This window comes from Equus asinus, chromosome 13, assembly GCF_041296235.1.
Source record: "Equus asinus isolate D_3611 breed Donkey chromosome 13, EquAss-T2T_v2, whole genome shotgun sequence".
NCBI classification, from domain to species: Eukaryota; Metazoa; Chordata; class Mammalia; order Perissodactyla; family Equidae; genus Equus; species Equus asinus.
The window spans coordinates 59,307,235-59,324,949 of record NC_091802.1 but is presented as its reverse complement, the minus strand read 5'-3'; the positions used below and the strand labels follow the sequence as shown (position 1 = coordinate 59,324,949).

General features: G+C 63.1%; 1 protein-coding gene across 1 annotated transcript; it reads left to right on the top strand.

Moving 5' to 3' along the window:
* Window positions 1-9,593: 9,593 nt before the first annotated feature.
* Window positions 9,594-16,024, top strand: CBX4 (chromobox 4). The gene is made up of 5 exons (XM_044745201.2): window positions 9,594-9,838; window positions 9,985-10,028; window positions 11,160-11,225; window positions 13,426-13,492; window positions 13,781-16,024. Exons 1-5 carry the CDS (start codon window positions 9,770-9,772, stop codon window positions 15,206-15,208), a joined length of 1,674 nt encoding a protein of 557 aa, XP_044601136.1. The 5' UTR covers window positions 9,594-9,769; the 3' UTR covers window positions 15,209-16,024.
* Window positions 16,025-17,715: the final 1,691 nt, after the last annotated feature.

Sequence of the window (17,715 nt, the reverse complement as noted above, 5' to 3'; positions counted from 1 at the left end):
AGGGAGGGGTAGAGACACTGCATCCGGTGTTAGGGAGGAGGCCAACGACAGAGTGTGCAAACCCCAGCTGGGAGGGGTGGAGCAGCTTGTGGGCTGACGAGGCCACACCTCAAAGAGCCTGCCTTGCCCCAGCCCCCTTCTAACCCTGCCCCTGCCACGTGAGCCTGGTCCTCTTGGCAGGAGCTGGACACCTGACCGGGGGGCCGCCATGAGAGTCTCCCCCAACAGGGAGGCGGGGACTGCCAGGACACTGGGCTCCTGTGAGCCTCTGGCTGTTGAAGCGGGCCAGGCTGGTGGGCTTGGGGGCCCAGAGACTGAAACCCAGCGGGCAGCAGAGCCCAGAGAGGAGGAATACTGTCTCCATGGAGGACCAGCAGATCCTGCGCCCTGAGCTGAGCGGGGTGGGACATACACAGGGCCCCCAGCTTGGAAGGGCCCCACGCTGGCTTAATGCGCCATCATCTTAAAATTGTCCCTAATTTTTGAACAAGGGGCCCCACACTTTCATTTGGCCCTGCAAAGGGGACAAGCAGCCCCACTGGACGGGCCCAGGGCTGGCAGGCAGGCAGGAACCCGATGAGGGGGCCCCGCCCCGGCAAGGCCCTCTGGATGAAGGAGGGCAGGTTCCTGCCAGCTGGCAGCCTCTTTGTGCCGCTCCAGGTCCAGGTCACAAGCCGGGGTAGGAGTGGGAGGAAAGAAACCCTGGGGCTCTGGACTATTGCGTCCTCGAAGGGGTGAGCTCTGGTGGGCTTCCTGTCCAGGAGACCCCCGCCCAGCTGGGATCCTGTCTGCAGAGCTCCAGGCCGGGTGAGGAGGGCCAGAAGCTGCTGTTCTGAAACAGACAATTACGGTCAGTCAGCCGGCCTGTTCAATACTCTATTGACAGGTTCACCTTGGCAACCTGAAGCCGGCTCCGTCCACAAGCACCTCTCCTCCGCAGAGAGCCTCCCTCCAGGCTTAAAGGCACACCTCCCTCTCCTCCCAGCTGGGCTGCAGGACTCGAGGGAGGCAGCAGGGCTGAGCACTTCAGCCAGGACAGGAGCAGAAGGTGGGGGGAATCCTCTCACCAACCAGCAGCCCCACTTCCACTCTGCGGTGGGGGCCTCCTCCTTTGTGTCCCCCCAGGCCCAGGGACGTCTCCATAAAGCCCTCACCTACCCAGGACTGGGGCCGCCCCAGCTGGACTCTCCGTCTTGACCCTGGTCTTCTCTAGGGGGTGGACATACGAACCTGGCAGTGGCAGGCGCAGGCGCTCCTCTGTGGGGTTGGAGGGTTCAGGTTTAGGGGGAAATCGTTGGTGTGCCTGCAAAGAACCAGGCATCTCATGAGCAATGTGGAAACCGCGTAGTCGCATTCAGGAGCAGCGTGCACCAGCGCTACAGACTGTGTGGGACAGACACTGGCCTCGCCTTTCTGAAAACGAGAGCTGCCCCAGAGCTGGGACACGTCCTCCAGGACACCCAGTCCCCACCTGGGAGCACAAGGCTTCTTCATAATTCCTGAGGCATGCAAGGGCCACCAGGCAAGAGAGGTTCCCCCTGGGTCGGGCTGAGGAGCAAGTGGGAAGTGATGGGGAGCCAGGCTCACCCTGGGTTCTCTCACTTTAACACCCACAGCATTGCATCTGCGTCCAACTGTCTGTCTGTCTGTCTGTCTGTCCATCAAGACCTATTTGGAAAAAGAAGGCAGAAGTGAGGCTTCACGTAAATGGGAATGTATCTTTGCCGGTGGGGAACCGAGAGGGAGATGAAAAAGCCACATCAGCAGAGTGTGTGGGAGTGAGCGCTCCCAGATAGCTCAGTGTACACACAGCTGTAGCTGGTTTCACAATTCCCAGAGAGAATCGTCTCCCACGAAGGCTTCTGCGGCGAGATTGCTCTGGTCCTGTGCAATATTTCTCTGCTTCGATGGCACTCGCCATCTCCCGGCTGAACACAGAAACCAGCAATCACCAATAGCTTCAAGAAGAGAAGGGCCCTTCCTCCACATGGCCCTTCCTCACGTCTTCTTCCATGACACTCTGCCATTTCCTCGGAGCCAAAGAAAACACCAGTTTCAACAGCATGGGGGCGGGGGGTGGGTATCTATTCCTGAACCTTCCGAGTTGGATGAGTCAAGGAAGACAAAATCACCCCATTAAAATTGTTACTGTCAAATGGCAGGCAATCAACTGGCAGACACAGGCCAGACGGACCTTCGGAAGAAATCCATGGATAGAGCCAGAGCTGGTTCCGAGGCCTGCGCGACTGAACTCTTTCAATAAAAGGAGGAAAGAAAGGCAGGCTTGTGTTTCCATGTCCTGGGGGTCCCCTGTTACTTTTCCATGCTTTTTATTTCCACAGCATCAGAAAGAAACCCGCATCCCAAAGTGACAAGTGGCCAAGGACACCTGTCGGCACCAGGGCACACGTGCGAGTAAGTATTCTGGACCCCCCGGGCCATCAATCAGGGGCCAACAGGGTTCACCTGAACCCCTCCACAAGGAGAGCTGGTGGACTCCATTCACTGAGTCGCCCCCGAGGTTGACACCTCTCCCAGAAGCAGGCCCACCTTCCAACTTCCATGGGCCCTGGGCACTTTGGCCTCGTGGGCCCCTTCCTTCATAAAAAAGTGTTAAAAATTAGTTTCTAAGTGCCTTGGTATAAAGATGAACACATCAGTATTATATATTAAAATACTTTCTTCAATCTAAAGACTTTTTGCTGATTTTAAAAGAAATTAGACATCCATACAGTGGTATACTATTCAGCCTTAAAAAGGGAATTCTGACTCATGCCACATGAATGCACCTTGAAGACATGATGCTCAGTGAAATAAGCCAGACACAAAAGGGCGAATACTGTATGATTCCACCTGTATCTATATGCCGTGTATGTAGGATGGTGGGTGCCAGGGGCTGGGGGAGAGGCATGGGGAGTTATTGTTTAATGGGACAGAGTTCCAGTTTGGGAAGATGAGAGAGTCCTGGAGGTGGATGGTGGTGATGGTTGCACATCAGTGTGAGTGAGCTTAATGCCACTGAACTGAATTGTACACTTAAAAATGGTTAAAATGGTAAATTTTATGTTGCATGTACTTTACCACAATTTGAAAACTAAACAGCTTTAAAAAAAAAAAAAAAAAAAAAAGACGTTAGAACATTTCCATGGGCCCCTAAAAGCACTGTGGCTCCTGGCACTGAGCCTGATAGAGAAGTGGATGGGCTGGCCAGCGGCCTGGGTGTGCCCACCCTGGCCCTTTACCAACCACACACTTATGGAGCTCCCCTCACCATGTTCCTTCTTCCATCAGTGTCTGTCTGAGCTCTGAGAAAAATGAATAATGAACTTTATCCGAAACTTGGGTGATTACAAATAATCTCAAGACACAGTCCAACCTTGCCTTTCTCAAGGCCACAGTCTCCATCAGAGGCGACTTGGGGTCCCTTTCCCCCTCCCGGGGGTATCTCCCGGGGCTTCAGTCTCCTCCCCGGCAGGCTGGGCTCTGAGCGAATCTGCACTGTCATATCAGTTTGCTTCCTACTGGATCCTTGATGGCAGAACAAGGGGCTTTCTGATCCTCTTGATCTGAGATCTCCTTTAAAAACCTCAAATAAAAAGATGCATGCTCCTCCTGTGCCTTCTCACTAGGAGAAGAAGGGCGCTGAGCAAGGGCCCCTTTGGGACACCAGGGCCCCTCACCACTGAGATGCGTGAGTCCTGAGCGTGCAGGGGCTCCTAAGGTCCAAAGTCGCTCTGGAGTCGGTTGTTTCTGGCTGGAAGGGCAGCAGTTGGGGGAGGGGGCGGGGGGCCAGGGGCAGCCGCGCGGGGCCCCTCTGCCCACCCTCCGCTGCAGCGAGACCCCCCACCGGCCCGCACGCGAGCCGCTGCCCGGGCGGGAGAGGCGCGGAGGGGCGGCCGCAGGCCCCGGGCGCCGGCCAGCCCGAGGGGAGCTCGCCCCCTAGGGGAGGGCGGAGCGAGTGCAGGCTCCTCGGGACCCCTGCCCGGGCCCCGCCTGGACGCCCGGAGCAGGCAGGTGAGGCCGCCGCCAAAGCCCCCCGGCAGCCGAAGGGGATCCCTCGTGGGTCGTCAGGGGCCCTCCCAGGAAAACGGCCCTCCGGAAGAAGCTGGGGAGGGGACTTCTTGGGCAGACCTGGGGGATCTTTCCGAAGGTGGGGTGGAGAGGACACCCACCCATTTCTACCAGGATTCAGTGGGGTGGGTGAGGGGGGTGGACTGGGTGAGACGTCCGACGACCTCGTCATCCAGGGGTGGGGTGGGAGTGGGGTGGGTCTGGGGCGGGGAGGGGACCTGGACATGGAGGGACGAAGTTGCGCTGCAGCCAGACTCAGCTCCGGAAGTGACCAAAACGGGGGCCTGATACAGACAATATGGGATTTTGGGGGTGCCCGAGGCGTTACCACCCGCCCCCAGCCCCCACAGTGCAGGCCGAGCTGTGCTCTGGCTGGGCCCTCCCGGCCGCCATCACACGGTCACCGGGTCCCTGAGCACCCCCTCCGTTCGCCCCTGGATCCTGCAGGGACACCCCCACCCCCCCATGTCCAGCGGGACTCGCCGCGCTCCCGCCCCTAGGGATCGATCGGCTGGCTGGCGACGCGCGGCTACGGCTCCCGAGCCTCCGCCCCCTCCCTGCTCGGGCTACGCAGGACGCGGCCTCCGAGCAGCGTCCTCGCGGTTCCGGGCCGCGGCCAGACTCGGCTCCCGGCCAGCCGGGGAGGCGGAGACGCACCAGGCCTTTCCGATCGCGCCCGCCCCGCCACTCCGGGGCTGGTGGAGGGAACGAGAGCGAGCCCAGCTTCCCCGGCCCGCGGCTCTCGGCACCCCACCTCGCCCCCGCTCCTCCCCCTCGCCAAATACCCCCTCGGGCGCGCGCTTAACCCTCGGCGCGCCGGGAGGCCAGGAGGGGGGCGCGCATTGGGCTGGGGGGAGGGTGGGGTGGCAGTTGAGCTTCGGCTGACGACCACTTCGGGGTCCGCCCGGCGATTTTTATTTGATTCTCGGATTTGCTGCAGCAGCTCTTGGTTGGAAAAAGGAAAGAAAGAAATCTGCCCCGTGTGTGGGCCCCGCTGGGTTCCAGGGCGCAACAGGGGCACCAGAGAGCAAAACGCAGGGGCGGGCCTGTAGGGGCGAACCTCAGGGGCAGAGGAGGACCGCGGGGAGGCCGTGGGCAAACGAATCCCAAATGAAAAACACACAGCACGCAAAGGCCGTTGTGAGCGCGCGGCGGTGGCGGCGGGCAGTGGAAGCAGCTCCAAAGATCATATTTGAAATATGGATCCCCGGGGCGCGTATCTCCAGGCCGGCCGGAGCCCCGCGACCGAGCATGGGGCGGGGGCCATGTGGGCTTCTCCAGGCGGGCCTGGGGAGGCTACCCTGACGTTGGGAGGGGTTGGGCCAGCCGACGTCGTAGAAAATGACGCGTCTCGCTTCAGTGCCTGCGACCCCCGCGTGCCGCAATGCGGAGGCGCGGCCCTGCGGGCGCGGGTGTGGCCCCAAGAAGTGCCCCGGACCTGCCAAGGGGCCAAGGCCTCGCGGCGCTCTGGGCCCGTTGCCCCGCCCTCACACTCTGCCCAGCCCTCCCACCTGGAGCAGAGGGACGCGGGGGTGTCAGAGGCTTGCCACCTAACTGAAAGCCGACCCTTCGCAGGCGGTATGACAAAGAGCAGAAACATGGGGGTGGGGACACAGAGGGCGCAGGAGCGCCCTTAGGAACAAAGCCCGCCCTCTGAGAGGGTGCAGAGGGCGGAGTGCAGGGCTCGAACACAGCCTCCCGGCTCTTCTTCCCCGCACCCCACGCACAGTCCTACCAGGTCAGCTCCCCCAAAGCCGCCGCTACAAATGCAAAATTACAAACGTCAGTGCTAAAGTCAAAGACAAGTTTCCCTACTGAGGACAGAGGAGAGAAATGAGCTCTTGTCAAAGCCTGGGCAGATTTTGTCGTCGTTGCTAGAAAATTCTCCCTCGGCTACTTGAAATCCACCTCCGAGGTCTTGCAAAGCTACACCAGCTTGAGAGCTTTCCTAGTGAGGGACTAGCCCGGGTAGTCACAGGCAGCCCCGTCCAGGCAGAGCCCAGACCGCGGCTCCGTGGGCGGGAGGCGGCATCTCCTTGCAGGAGGCGACCATTCAGAGAGAGGATTTAAAAAGTCGTTTATTTCCCAGGTTGGCACGGGTCAGGCCCCTTTGGAATACGAACTCCCAGTGACCACTCTCTGGTTCAGGGCCATTAAAAAGTTCTTGGCTTCTCCAGGGTCCACTTTTTCGGCCCTTTCCTTTCTGGGCGGGAGCCTGCGGCTCTGAGAGATGGCATCGCTCCTCTCTTGGGGCCCCTAAGGGCCCCTGGGGGCCCGAGCCTGAGATGGCACCCCGAAGGCTTCTGCCCCTCAGCGGAACCGAGGAGTGCGATCCGACCCTAGGGGGCAGCATCAAATGCGCAGATCCCCGATCCTTCTGCGGGGTTCCCCGTGGGGCTCGGGATATCCCGGGTCGGAGGCAGGGGCCCAGCTGAAGGCTCTGGGAATCCTGAGTTTATGGCTCAGAGGGACCAAGACAGGGGTGGGATGGTAGGGGAGGCCGTAGGGGAGATCTCCCAGGAGGGGCTGGCGGGGCGCATCAGGGAAGCTTCCGGGGTGCTCCCCCCTCCCCCCACCCCTTCTGTCTCTGCCTCCTCCCTGCAGCGCATTCGTGCCCCGGCGGACCTGAGCTCCTCCCCGCGCCCGCTGGCAGGTGAGGGGTGGTCTAGGGCCGGGCCGCCGAGGTGAGGCCAGGACTCTAGGAGTCGGCCTCTCTCCATATCCGCCCACCCGCCGCGAGGACAAAATAAATAACCGCGCGCGGAGGCGAGTTGCCGCGCTCGGCGGGTGCTGGTGTATTTCGGTCTCCTTCCGCAGAAAAGTCAGGACCAGGGGCGGCCGGCGACTCCCCGGGCTTCTAAGGAGCCTTGGGCGTCCCTTCCCGCAGTTTTGGGGAGCCTGGGGGCTGCTCGCACACCACACGGGCAGCTCCAGAAAAGATCCGCTGTACTGGCCGGCGGGAACCACCCTTCCTCCCCAGCTCGGCGGCGGGCCCAGCCCGCCTCCTGCGCAAACTCGCCGTCGAGGCACCGGGTGCCGCCGCGTGGCCCCCAAGATCTGAAGCGCCGGCCCCAGAGGGGCGCGGGCAGAGAGAGGGAGCCACAGCCTGCGGAGTCCGACGCCCCTGGCGGCGCGGAGGCTGCAGCGGCCGCTCGCCCTCCCCCGTCGCCCCCTGACCTGGAAGCCGCGGAAACACCCATTGGAAACAGATTTTCCAGGGGATTTCTAGCGAGGGGACGGGCAGAGTGTGGGGAAGCTCAGACCCTCCCCGGACGACGGGACTATCCAGGACAAGGTCGCTGCAGACCTCCCAACAGAACGACAGCGCCGACGGCCTGGAACGGTGACTGATGCGCTGACAGCGCGTCCCGTGCCAGCCTCGAGCTCCCTTCCCCTTCCGCGCTCGAGTTGTCCCATAAGAGAGCTCCTTGCCCTGGGCAAGAGTGTCAGGAAGAAGTCCAAAAGCACAGCAGGAGAAGAAAAACCTTTTCCCTGTTTCCCCCTCCCAAAGACTTCGCCTCTGCCAGCTTCCATAACGCCCGAGAGCCCCCCCCCGCCCCTCCCCCCTGTCCCCAGGACTACAGGCAGACGATGTCCCCACCTAGCCCTGGCCGCGTTCCCCCCTCCTCTGGGAATCTTGGGTTTGCCCCTCGAGCTTGTCAGAGAGCTGTCGCTGCAGACAGAGCCCCTCTCTGGTGCTGCCCGAAGAAGACCCCCATTCCCAGGACCCCTTCAGGGGAGGAACCACGCGGGTCGTCTTGGGCAGCGGCCCGCCACTGCAGCAGGAGCCGCCGCCGCCGAGGGAGCTGAGAGGTGGTGGCGAAATGGTGGAGTCAACGTGTGCGTCCTTAAACACCAGACAGTCTGCAGGCTCCTCTCGGATTCCTGGGAGAACACGAGCCCCGCGCATGTTTTGAGGGTTCGCTTCCGTACCTCGCCCCTCCCTGGCTCTCTCGAGCTCCCGCGCCGTCCCCACCTAGCATTCCGGGACGTGTGTCAGGGAGGGAGCGGAGACCCGGATGGCTCCTTGCCCGCCCCCCTTGCTCGTTCCACTCTCGCTCGGCTTTTGCTCTTTTTCTTTCTTCATGGACGCTCAGCCAAGGGATTGCGCAAGCTTCCTGCTCCCGGGGCTTCAAGGGCCCGGAGCCGGGGGCCCGGACACACCCCAGGGCAGGCGCGCCCCTGACCCTCCCACTCGGGCAGCCCTGCCCCCTCTCCAGGTCCTCTCGCCCCTCACCCCGACCCCACTGAGCTCCGGGCCTCGCGGGCGGCGCCCTCGGCAGGCCGCGTGGGGCGCAGCAGCTCCCCCAGCCGGACGCTGGAGCGGCTCACCGGAACGCGCCGTCTCGCCGCCGGAGGTGCTAAACTTCACACTCTGCGGCTTCTCGAGCCCCGTCGGGAGGGCCTCCGCTCGGCTGCCTGTCGGCGACCAGGGGACGCGAATTTCTGACGAATGCTGGGCTCCTCGGCCATTCTGTTCACCTCCCCTTCGTGCCGCCCCAGTCTGCCCCGGCTCAGCTTCAACGTCTTCTAGGCCCTCCCCGCTCGCTCTTTCGATGCCCCTCCTGGGACTCGACAAAGTCCCCTCGGGTCCACAAGCAGACCTGGACATCCCCTGTGCCACCTCTCTGTCCTCCCCGCCTCTATCCTGCTTGGCCGGGGCATGGGGGGTGGGGATGCTGCTAGAAACTAGACATCGCGCACTCGCCCCGCCAGGAGAGGGCCGAGGGTAAATTAGGAGCCGATCATGATCCGGGGTGGGATCGGACTTGGAGTCCCCTTCTAGTAAGGTTCTTGAACGCTAGGGCCCCAGACTGGCTGCTTTTCCGTCCCCTTCCACGTCTCTGCGCTCTCCCTGGCGATCCTTTGCACGCAGTTCTCTCTCTTCTCTCTGCCCTTTCTCTTCCTTTCCTTGCCTTCCTAAATGCCCAAAGCCTCGCGGGGCGGGGCGGCGGGGCACGGAGGGTGGGGGGCGCGAGTTGCCCCTGTCCCCCGATTCCGCCCCCTGCCGACCATTTCCCATGCGTCTGCACATGACGCAATTCGGTGCAACTGGGAACTGTAGTGGATGCTTCGGTGGCCCCCAGTCGGGGTCCCGGGCGGTGCACACTGAGAACCAGAGGCGAGGGCGCAGGCCCAGGCACTGGGCTGCAGGCGATGGGTCGCCGCTGAGACCCTCCCGGCCCTGTCAAGCTCTCCACCCTTCTCCGCCTGCTGCCGACACACCTCTCCGGCCCAGTCCCGCTCCCTCGCTGCAGCCTCCCTCTCCCAGGCTCGCAGATCCCTCCCCCTGCACCTCCCCCGCGCCCTCCTCCTCCCGGCCCCCTCCCGCGCCCTTCCTCCTCCCCCCGCCGCCCAGGCCGGGGGCCTCCGGTAGGCCCGGCTGCGCCAATCCGGGCCGCGGCCCGCCCCCTGACGCCGAGCTGGGCCCGGCGAGGCCCCGCCCGCTGACGTCCGGATTTGCATGAGTTCTTGTGCAGCCGCGGCCCGGGCTCAGTTGTCTGAGCGAGCGCGAGCCGGGAGCCGGGGCGGGCGCGGGCAGCGGCGGGCGGCCGGGCTGTGCTGGGCGAGCGGCGGCGGCGCGGGCGGCGCAGGCGGCGGGGGCGTCTCGGCCGGGGCGGCAGCGGGGCGCCGGCGGGAGCCAGCAGCGTCTGCAGCCGCGCCGGCCGCCCGCGCCCCGGCGCGCTCCGGCTCGGCCATGGAGCTGCCAGCTGTTGGCGAGCACGTCTTCGCGGTGGAGAGCATCGAGAAGAAGCGGATCCGCAAGGTAGGGCGGCGCGGGGGCGGCGGCGAGGCGGCGAGGGAGCGGCGGCCGGAGCGGCCCGCGAGGAGGCGGGGAGGGGGTGGGGAGGCTGCGGGCCGGAGCCGGGGATCCCGCGGAAGCTGATGGAGTGCTGTCTCTTTCCCCCTCAGGGCAGAGTGGAGTATCTGGTGAAATGGAGAGGCTGGTCCCCCAAGTAAGTAGCGGCGGAGGGGCGGGGGAGCCGGGTGCCGAGGCGCGGGGCTCGCGGGCTCCGGACCCGCCGGGCTGGTGGGGTGGTGGGGGGAGCGGACGGGAGGCGGGGTGGAGGTGGGGTGGAGGGAGGAGGGGGTGGGGAAGTCGGTGGCAGGCACTGGGGAAGCCGAGCCGCCGAGCCCAAGCCCGGCGCCCTGTGTTGTGCTCCGCTCTCCGGGAAATGCCATCACTAATTTATGCACTAAAAGGAGCCGGAGGAGCTGGAGAGACGCGGGGCCGAGCCGGGGAGGCCGGCGGAGGGAGGGAGGGCGCAGGCACTGACTGATGTACAGCAGAAAATGGCTCCTTTCCCCTTTCCCTCCACCGAACGGCTCCATATTGCAAAACCAAAAAAAAAAAAAAAATTAAAAAGCGACGAAAATGCAATTGTGTGCCTCTTCCCTCCTGGTGGTGCAGGGAAAGGAAGGAAAAAGGCAGAAAATGTTGGGAACTGTCACTGCGGCGCTTTTGGTGGGGAATTTTTTTTTTTAATTTGAAATGCGAAGGCACCGGATGGAGACAGACGCGCAGGCACACGCACACACTCACTCACACACACAGAGAGAGGCATATTTTTGTGTTGCTGAGTATTTGGGGGTGCTTGCCCGTGACAGGGGGCTCCAGAGCCGCCAGGGGGTGTAGGGGGGGCCTCTTGGCTGACGGTTATCGGATTAGGGGTCAAATGGAGAACGGCTGAAGCCCTCGCGGAGACTCGGTGCCGGGGAGAGGAGGAGGGGACTGCGACTTTGCCTTTCGGCTGCTTTGCACGCAGGGTTCCTGGTGAGCGAAGTGGCTTTGGAACATGTCGCAGTAACATGCTTAAAATTCTTGACAACTGCAAAATAAACGGCTAGTTTCATTTTCCTTACCCCTCCCCTTTCTTCCTGCCCTTGTGTGTTTATTTTGACTTGGGGGGGGTGTATCAGGGACCGTGTCAGGCCTGCAGAATTCTACCCTCCACCCCCCACATCCACAGCTAAATAGCTTTCGGTTCATGAAGACAGAGTAGGGCCTTATGTCATTCCCCACCTGGAGGCCGCAAAGCTGGCTCGGTTTTTTTTACGCCGTGTCCCCCTCCCTTTTCCCTTGCAAGATATAACACGTGGGAACCCGAGGAGAACATCCTGGATCCCCGGCTGCTGATCGCCTTCCAGAACAGGTGAGCGTCCCCCGAGCCGCCGCCGCCTGCAGCCGTGACCGTATATGGGAATGTAAGAGTGGGCCACGCAGCAATAGGAAAGGGGGAAAGGGCCGGGAGGGGCCCGCCGGGAGCCCCCTCCCCCTGACGGGCCGGAACGGGCACGGCTGCGGCCTCGGCTCCTCTAACCAATGTCCTTGGCGGTTGCTGCAGCCTGGGGGTGGGGGCGGGGCAGGGCCGGAGAAGGCGAGGCTTGTGTTTTGGGGGAACTGCGGGAAGGGTGCCTGCGGGTGGCCCCACAGCTGCCGGGAGAACTCGGGGCTGCTCCTGGCTCCCCGCGGGCCCCCCTCCGGTCTCAACCTGGGGGCCCCACCCCCGGAGCCTAGGTGTTGCTTTCCTGCAGCCACTGGCCGCTTGGCACGGGCACCTCACCGGGCAGCTCCAAAGGAGCTGGCATTGTGAAACCGCCGGACGTCACGAAACTGAACTTAACCTGTTGGGGGCTGGAGAAAAGTTGACGAGGCCTTAAGCCCCCCCCCCCCCAACCCCCCAGGGAGCTTGGGATCGATCGGCAGGGGACAGATCCTGTCTGGAGCTGGGTGCCCTTCACACCCCCTACTGTGCCACTTGGTGGGTCTCGGCCCCCCACTCTCAGGGCCTGCCTGCTTGGCCCAAGGATGTGGATGGGCGCTGCCTCGTGGTGGAGGAGTGGCTTCTGATGAGGGGCTCATCCTCGTGCGCACAGATGCTTGTCACGCTGCAGCTGCTGCAGCTGGATTCACCGCTGGTGGCTGTGGTTCTCTGTTTCGGGGAGGACAGAAGGGGGAGGGCGGGCGAAGAGGGGAGGAGCGGCAGGAGCTCTCGGAGCTCGGCCACCCCGCTGCCCTCCTTCCCCCCCTCCCACTTTTATTTTGCATTATTTCCTGTGGCGCGTTTGGCGCTAAAACTGTAAACTCTAGACCCTGGGAGCAGCCACCAGCGGGGAAGTTGCTCTCCCGCGACGCAGGGGGGCGCCGTGAAGGGCTCCTGCCTCAGCTCCACCTGGGAGTTCACCACTCTGTAACCATGTCAGCGGCTGATGCCATGTTGCATAATGGGTCCCCGAAGAATTAAAATGCAGGCTGTTGCAATGCCATGCAACTTTGGAGTCAGGCCCCGGCCCGGAGTCCCCGGGCATGGCGGAACTCCCCTGGGTTAGCCCACGGCCAGGGGGTGGGGGTTTCCTAGGGTCGCTAGAGAGCGGGTTTCTGGCCTGGGAATGGGGGCCAACTTTGGTCAACACTGGGCAGGCACCCTCTTTTCCCATGGAGGGCTGGGCAGTGCTGAGACAATCTGCCCCCTAGCCTCGGGTCATCCTCCGCCAGGCTGCAGGGAGAAGTGTGGCAGCTGTATTACTCGCGCCACCACCCGTAGGCTGTATTAATAATTTGGAAATCGAGGCGGCGGGGAGCCGGGCTCGGTGAGGAGGCTGCGTGTCTGCACGCCGCCCCCGCCTCGCCCCGCCCCTCCGCCCCGGCTGCGACCGAGCTGGTTCACCAGGTGGCCGCGAACCTGGCCAGGCCCTGGCCTCAGCGGCTGGCCCCCGCCCCCAGCCCCTAATTGGCTCATTTGCCGCTGTGTAAACAAGGGTGCAGCCCCTCCCCCTGTTTAGTGCCTGGCCTTTAAGAAAATGAGTCCTCCCTTCTGCCGGCGACACTCGTTATCTGAATCTTAATGAGGTCATTAGCATCCTGTGCCTCTGATGGGGAGGGACGTGGTCCGCGCACACCTCTTTTGGACCTGTTTGCGTCCCCTGTACCCCCACACACGCTCTCCTTTGCACAGGGCCAGGGGCCCAAGGCTGTGGGCACCAGTGCTGGCGACCCAGCCGCGAGCTGCCGCCTCCCCGGCATAGAAGCAGGGCTGCGGGGGCGCCAGATCAGATGCTGACATCAGAGGTGGGGGAGCCCTTCGCAGAGGACCCCTTGGGCAGATAAGGGTCTGTGCGAGCATAAAGCGGGGCTCTGGGACCGGAATGAGGCGCCCAGCTGGCGGCAGAGGCGACCTTCTGCCCTGAGCTCTTGATCTCTCTCGGTCTTGCTGGTCTGGCTGTTCGCTGCTCCTGAAGGGGGGATGGGGGTGGGGGTGGGGGTGGGGGGGGGCATCGCCGCAGGTTCGGGGCATAGCAGGAGGGGAGGCGACCCTGAGGCTAATAGCGTTGCCCTCTGTTCCCTCCCCTCAGGGAACGACAGGAGCAGCTGATGGGATATCGGAAGAGAGGGCCGAAGCCCAAGCCTCTGGTGGTGCAGGTGAATGCGCTTGCTGGCCCTGGAGCCACTCACCCAGGAGTCCTTCCCTTGACTTTGCCACCTGAGCTGCCTCCAGGCCCAGAGGGCAGGCGGGGGTGGGGGGCGGGGAGGGAGTTCTTCCTCCGGAGCACCCAATTCCACCTCCCTTTTACTTGACCTCCCACACCCTGCCCACTGTAACACAGCCGCAGACCCAAGGGGTGCCGGGACCGTCCTGTATTCGATGCATGCTCTAGCCCTGGCCACATCCCTCCTCTCACCTCCTCCCGCCCCACCCCCTTCTCCCAGGTACCTACCTTTGCCCGTCGCTCCAATGTGCTGACCGGACTCCAGGACTCCTCTGCTGACAACCGCACCAAGCTGGAGCTGGGCACTCAGGGCAAGGGTCAGGGGCACCAGTACGAGCTCAACAGCAAGAAACACCACCAGTACCAGCCGCACAGCAAGGAAAGGGCAGGCAAGCCCCCACCGCCGGGCAAGAGTGGCAAGTACTACTACCAGCTCAACAGTAAGAAGCACCACCCCTACCAGCCTGACCCCAAGATGTACGACCTGCAGTACCAGGGCGGCCACAAGGAGGCGCCCAGCCCCACCTGCCCGGACCTGGGCGCCAAGAGCCACCCGCCTGACAAGTGGGCCCACGGCGCTGGAGCCAAGGGCTACCTGGGAGCCGTGAAGCCCCTGGCCGGTGCGGCTGGGGCTCCAGTCAAGGGCTCTGAGAAGGGCCCCCCCAACGGGATGACGCCGGCCCCCAAGGAGGCAGTGACGGGCAACGGGATTGGGGGCAAGATGAAGATCGTCAAAAATAAGAACAAGAACGGACGCATCGTGATCGTGATGAGCAAGTACATGGAGAATGGCATGCAGGCGGTGAAGATCAAGTCTGGCGAGGCCCCCGAGGGTGAGGCGCGCTCCCCCAGCCACAAGAAGCGGGCCGCTGAGGAGCGCCACCCCCCTGCAGACAGGACTTTCAAAAAGGCAGCGGGGGCAGAGGAGAAGAAGGTGGAAGCGCCCTCCAAGAGGAGGGAGGAGGAGGTTCCAGGGGCTGGTGACCCGCAGCCCCAGGACGCTGGCTCCCGCAAGCTCTCCCCGACCAAGGAAGCCTTCAGTGAGCAGCCCCTGCAGCTCACCACCAAGCCCGACCTGCTGGCCTGGGACCCCGCCCGGAGCTCGCACCCACCCTCTCACCACCACCACCACCACCACCACCATCACCACCACCACGCCGTCGGCCTAAATCTCTCCCACGCGCGCAAACGCTGCCTCTCGGAGACACACGGCGAGCGTGAGCCCTGCAAGAAGCGCCTAACGGCGCGCAGCATCAGCACCCCCACCTGCCTGGGGGGCAGCCCGGCCGCCGAGCGCCCCGCCGACGTGCCCCCCGCCACCGCCCTGCCTCAGCCCGAGGTCATCCTGCTGGACTCGGATCTGGACGAGCCCATAGACTTGCGCTGTGTCAAGACGCGCGGTGAGGCCGGGGAGCCGCCCAGCGCCCTGCAAGTGAAGCCCGAGGCGCCCGCGGCGGCGGTGGCGGCGGCGGCAGGGGTGGTGGCAGCTGCGCCGGTGACAGCGGCCGCCGAGAAGCCTCCAGCTGAGGCCCAGGACGAGCCCGAGGAGCCGCTGAGAGAGTTCAAGCCCTTCTTTGGGAATATAATTATTACCGACGTCACCGCGAACTGCCTCACCGTCACGTTCAAGGAGTACGTGACGGTGTAGCCGGAGGGTGTCTGAAGGGGAAGCGCCATCCCAGCGAGGGGTGTAGCACCTGGGGCCAGCGGGCGGACAACTCCTCTCGCCAACTGCGGGGCATCCGAGCCGGCTCCCAGGGCGAGGATGCCCGAAGCCGCGGTAACCTCTGCTTGGGGTTTTGGGATCCTGGCTGCGGTGCCTGGCCCGCCTCCGCCCCGGCTCCTTCCACACGGTGCCTGCGGGTCTCGCCCCCGACCTGCTCCATCCCCGCGCAGGACGAGAGCTCTGCCCCTCCTCTGCCTCGTGGACCTCCGGGACTGACAGGGCAGCCACGCGCGCGGTCTCAGAGTTATAGTATTATATTTTAACCGTGCTAACTTGTCAAGTGCAGACTTTACTCCCGTTTGTACGTGGTGTTATTATTGAAATGTATTGTTTGAGCTCAAAAGGCCCGACCACCCCCCTGCGGGCTGATATATATATATTTATTTGTAGGTATTTATATATTGAAATATAAAAACCTAGATTTATGGAGTTTCCTCTAGATCATGTTATATTCTATATCAGACGAACTATTTTCTGTTGATCTTTCCTCCCATTCATTCAGTATTTCAGTTGATTTCATTTCCTCCCCTTCCAGGAACTGCAATACCAGTAACCTTGGTATATATTTTTTGATACTGTACACATGGATGTGTTGTTTCTATGTGCAAAAAAAAAAAAGTTTGTTAAAAAAGCTAAAAGAGCTCTCTAGAAACTGCTGCTACTAGAAATGTCTAAACTATAAGCTTCCAATTATTACCTGCTTGAATGTAAATATTAAATGGAGATGTTGAAGGTGCATTTTCGCTGTTTGAGATTAGCTCAGAGGGAGCGGCCCGGCAAGGCTCAGGACGCGCCGGACCCCTCTCCCCACCCAACTTCCGCCTTAGGTCTCAGGGAGGGGACATGCACGTCCTGCTCGAAACCTTTGCCAAAGCAGAGTGGACTGGTTCCGCGGGCAGAGGCGCCCGCGCCGGGGGAATGACCTCGCTCCCCGGAAGTCGAGAGGCGCGCCAAAGGAGAGGGGAATTCCTGCGGGGGGCCGTCCTCGTCGCCCCCGCCCCCCGGGCTTTCGGACCGCGGTGCCCACGGCGGGGGCAAACCCAGGATCTGCGTCGGGGGGAGGGGTGCACGGGAGAGCGGGCGGTGCGGGGGATGTGGGTGGGGCTAGCCCCCCGCGCTGCCCCCGCCCGGCACCTGCTGATCTTTGCCTGCCACCCCCCAGGGCGCAGCGCACCCAGACGCTGGCCCTGGTGGGGCAGGGGTGTTCTTTCCAATAATTCCTGCCCCTGCCCGCTCTCTCCAGCGTCCCTTGCTGGCATCGCTGGCCCCGCCCCCCTGAGGAAGCGGCCGAGGCTCTTTCTCTGCCAGGCGCTCTCCCCGGAAACCGCCGGGCCAGAGGCTCCGACTGGAGGCGCAGCGAGCGTGGCCGGGGCAGGGGGGCTTCCTGCGAGGGGGAGGGGGAGGAGGCCTGGCGAGTGAGGCCTGCCCACCCCCACTTTCTCAGTGAGCAGGGAGAACTGGGACCACATCTCACCCATCCTGCTTTGGGTGGCAAGGCTGGGGCCCTTGGTGTCGCGGGGCAGGAAAGAGTTAAGTGTCCAGAGGGGGCGAGCGGAGTGGGCTCAACTCTGGGGTGCGGCTTCCCCCCGGCCAGGAAGCCAAGACTTGGGAATGCAGCGGCCACGGCCAGCTTTCTGCAGACACAGCGATCTTCCTCCTGGCGGGGACGGCCGAGCCGGGCCAGGGGCCGCGGGACTGAGGGCCTGGTGGGCCCGGGGCTGCTGTGGGCCTCCACAAGCCCGTTGCTCAGCCGCCTGGGACTGAGGGGCCCGAGCCTGTGCAGGGCGCCAGGGCGGAAGAGGTCAACGTGGTTCAGAATGGGGGGGGGGTGCTCGAGAGAGCGTAGTGTTGGGAAGGCCAGGGGAAGAGATAGAGGGCCAGGAGGGCGGGGAGGCCTGAATGCGGACAGTGTGGCCAGTGTTGGCTGCAGGCCACCAGCGGCTGGAGGTGGGGGAGGGGAGCCCAGCGGGGGGAGGGGAGGGAGGGAAGGGAAGTTCTAAAAAAAAAACCGTTGGGAGTTTCTAGCCCTGGCTTTTGTGAATTGTCCCTCCCCTCCCACTGCCCCCATCACCCCAGCCCCCTTTAGAGTTGAGTTAAATACTCCCCCCCCTCCTTGTAATGAATGCCCTTTGCCACCCTGGGAGCGGAGGGAGGGGTGATCTTGACTGCTCCTGGCAAACTGCCGGCTCAGCACTAGAATTGGGCCTGTCCTTCACTGGCTGGTACACAAAGGCACATGCCGGGCGGGATTTCGTCTCCCTGCTTTTCTGGTAGAAGAGAACTAAAAACTCGGGAGTGGGAAGGGGAGCTCCTTGTTCAGGTCTGCACAGCTGGTGACTTGGGAGTGAGCCTTAGCCCCTGGGGGTGCCCCTCCCACCCAGTGGGTGGCCTCTCCCAGGCTAAGCCTAGGGCATTGGGCCAGGAGGTTG

Bases quoted from the DNA above. Each gene is read 5' to 3' on its own strand.
- CBX4 (XM_044745201.2), top strand. From the start codon at position 9,770: ATGGAGCTGCCAGCTGTTGGCGAGCACGTCTTCGCGGTGGAGAGCATC. The intron at 9,839-9,984 runs GTAGGGCGGCGC...TTTCCCCCTCAG, and splicing joins AGAAGAAGCGGATCCGCAAG to GGCAGAGTGGAGTATCTGGT. The intron at 10,029-11,159 runs GTAAGTAGCGGC...TTCCCTTGCAAG, and splicing joins TGGAGAGGCTGGTCCCCCAA to ATATAACACGTGGGAACCCG.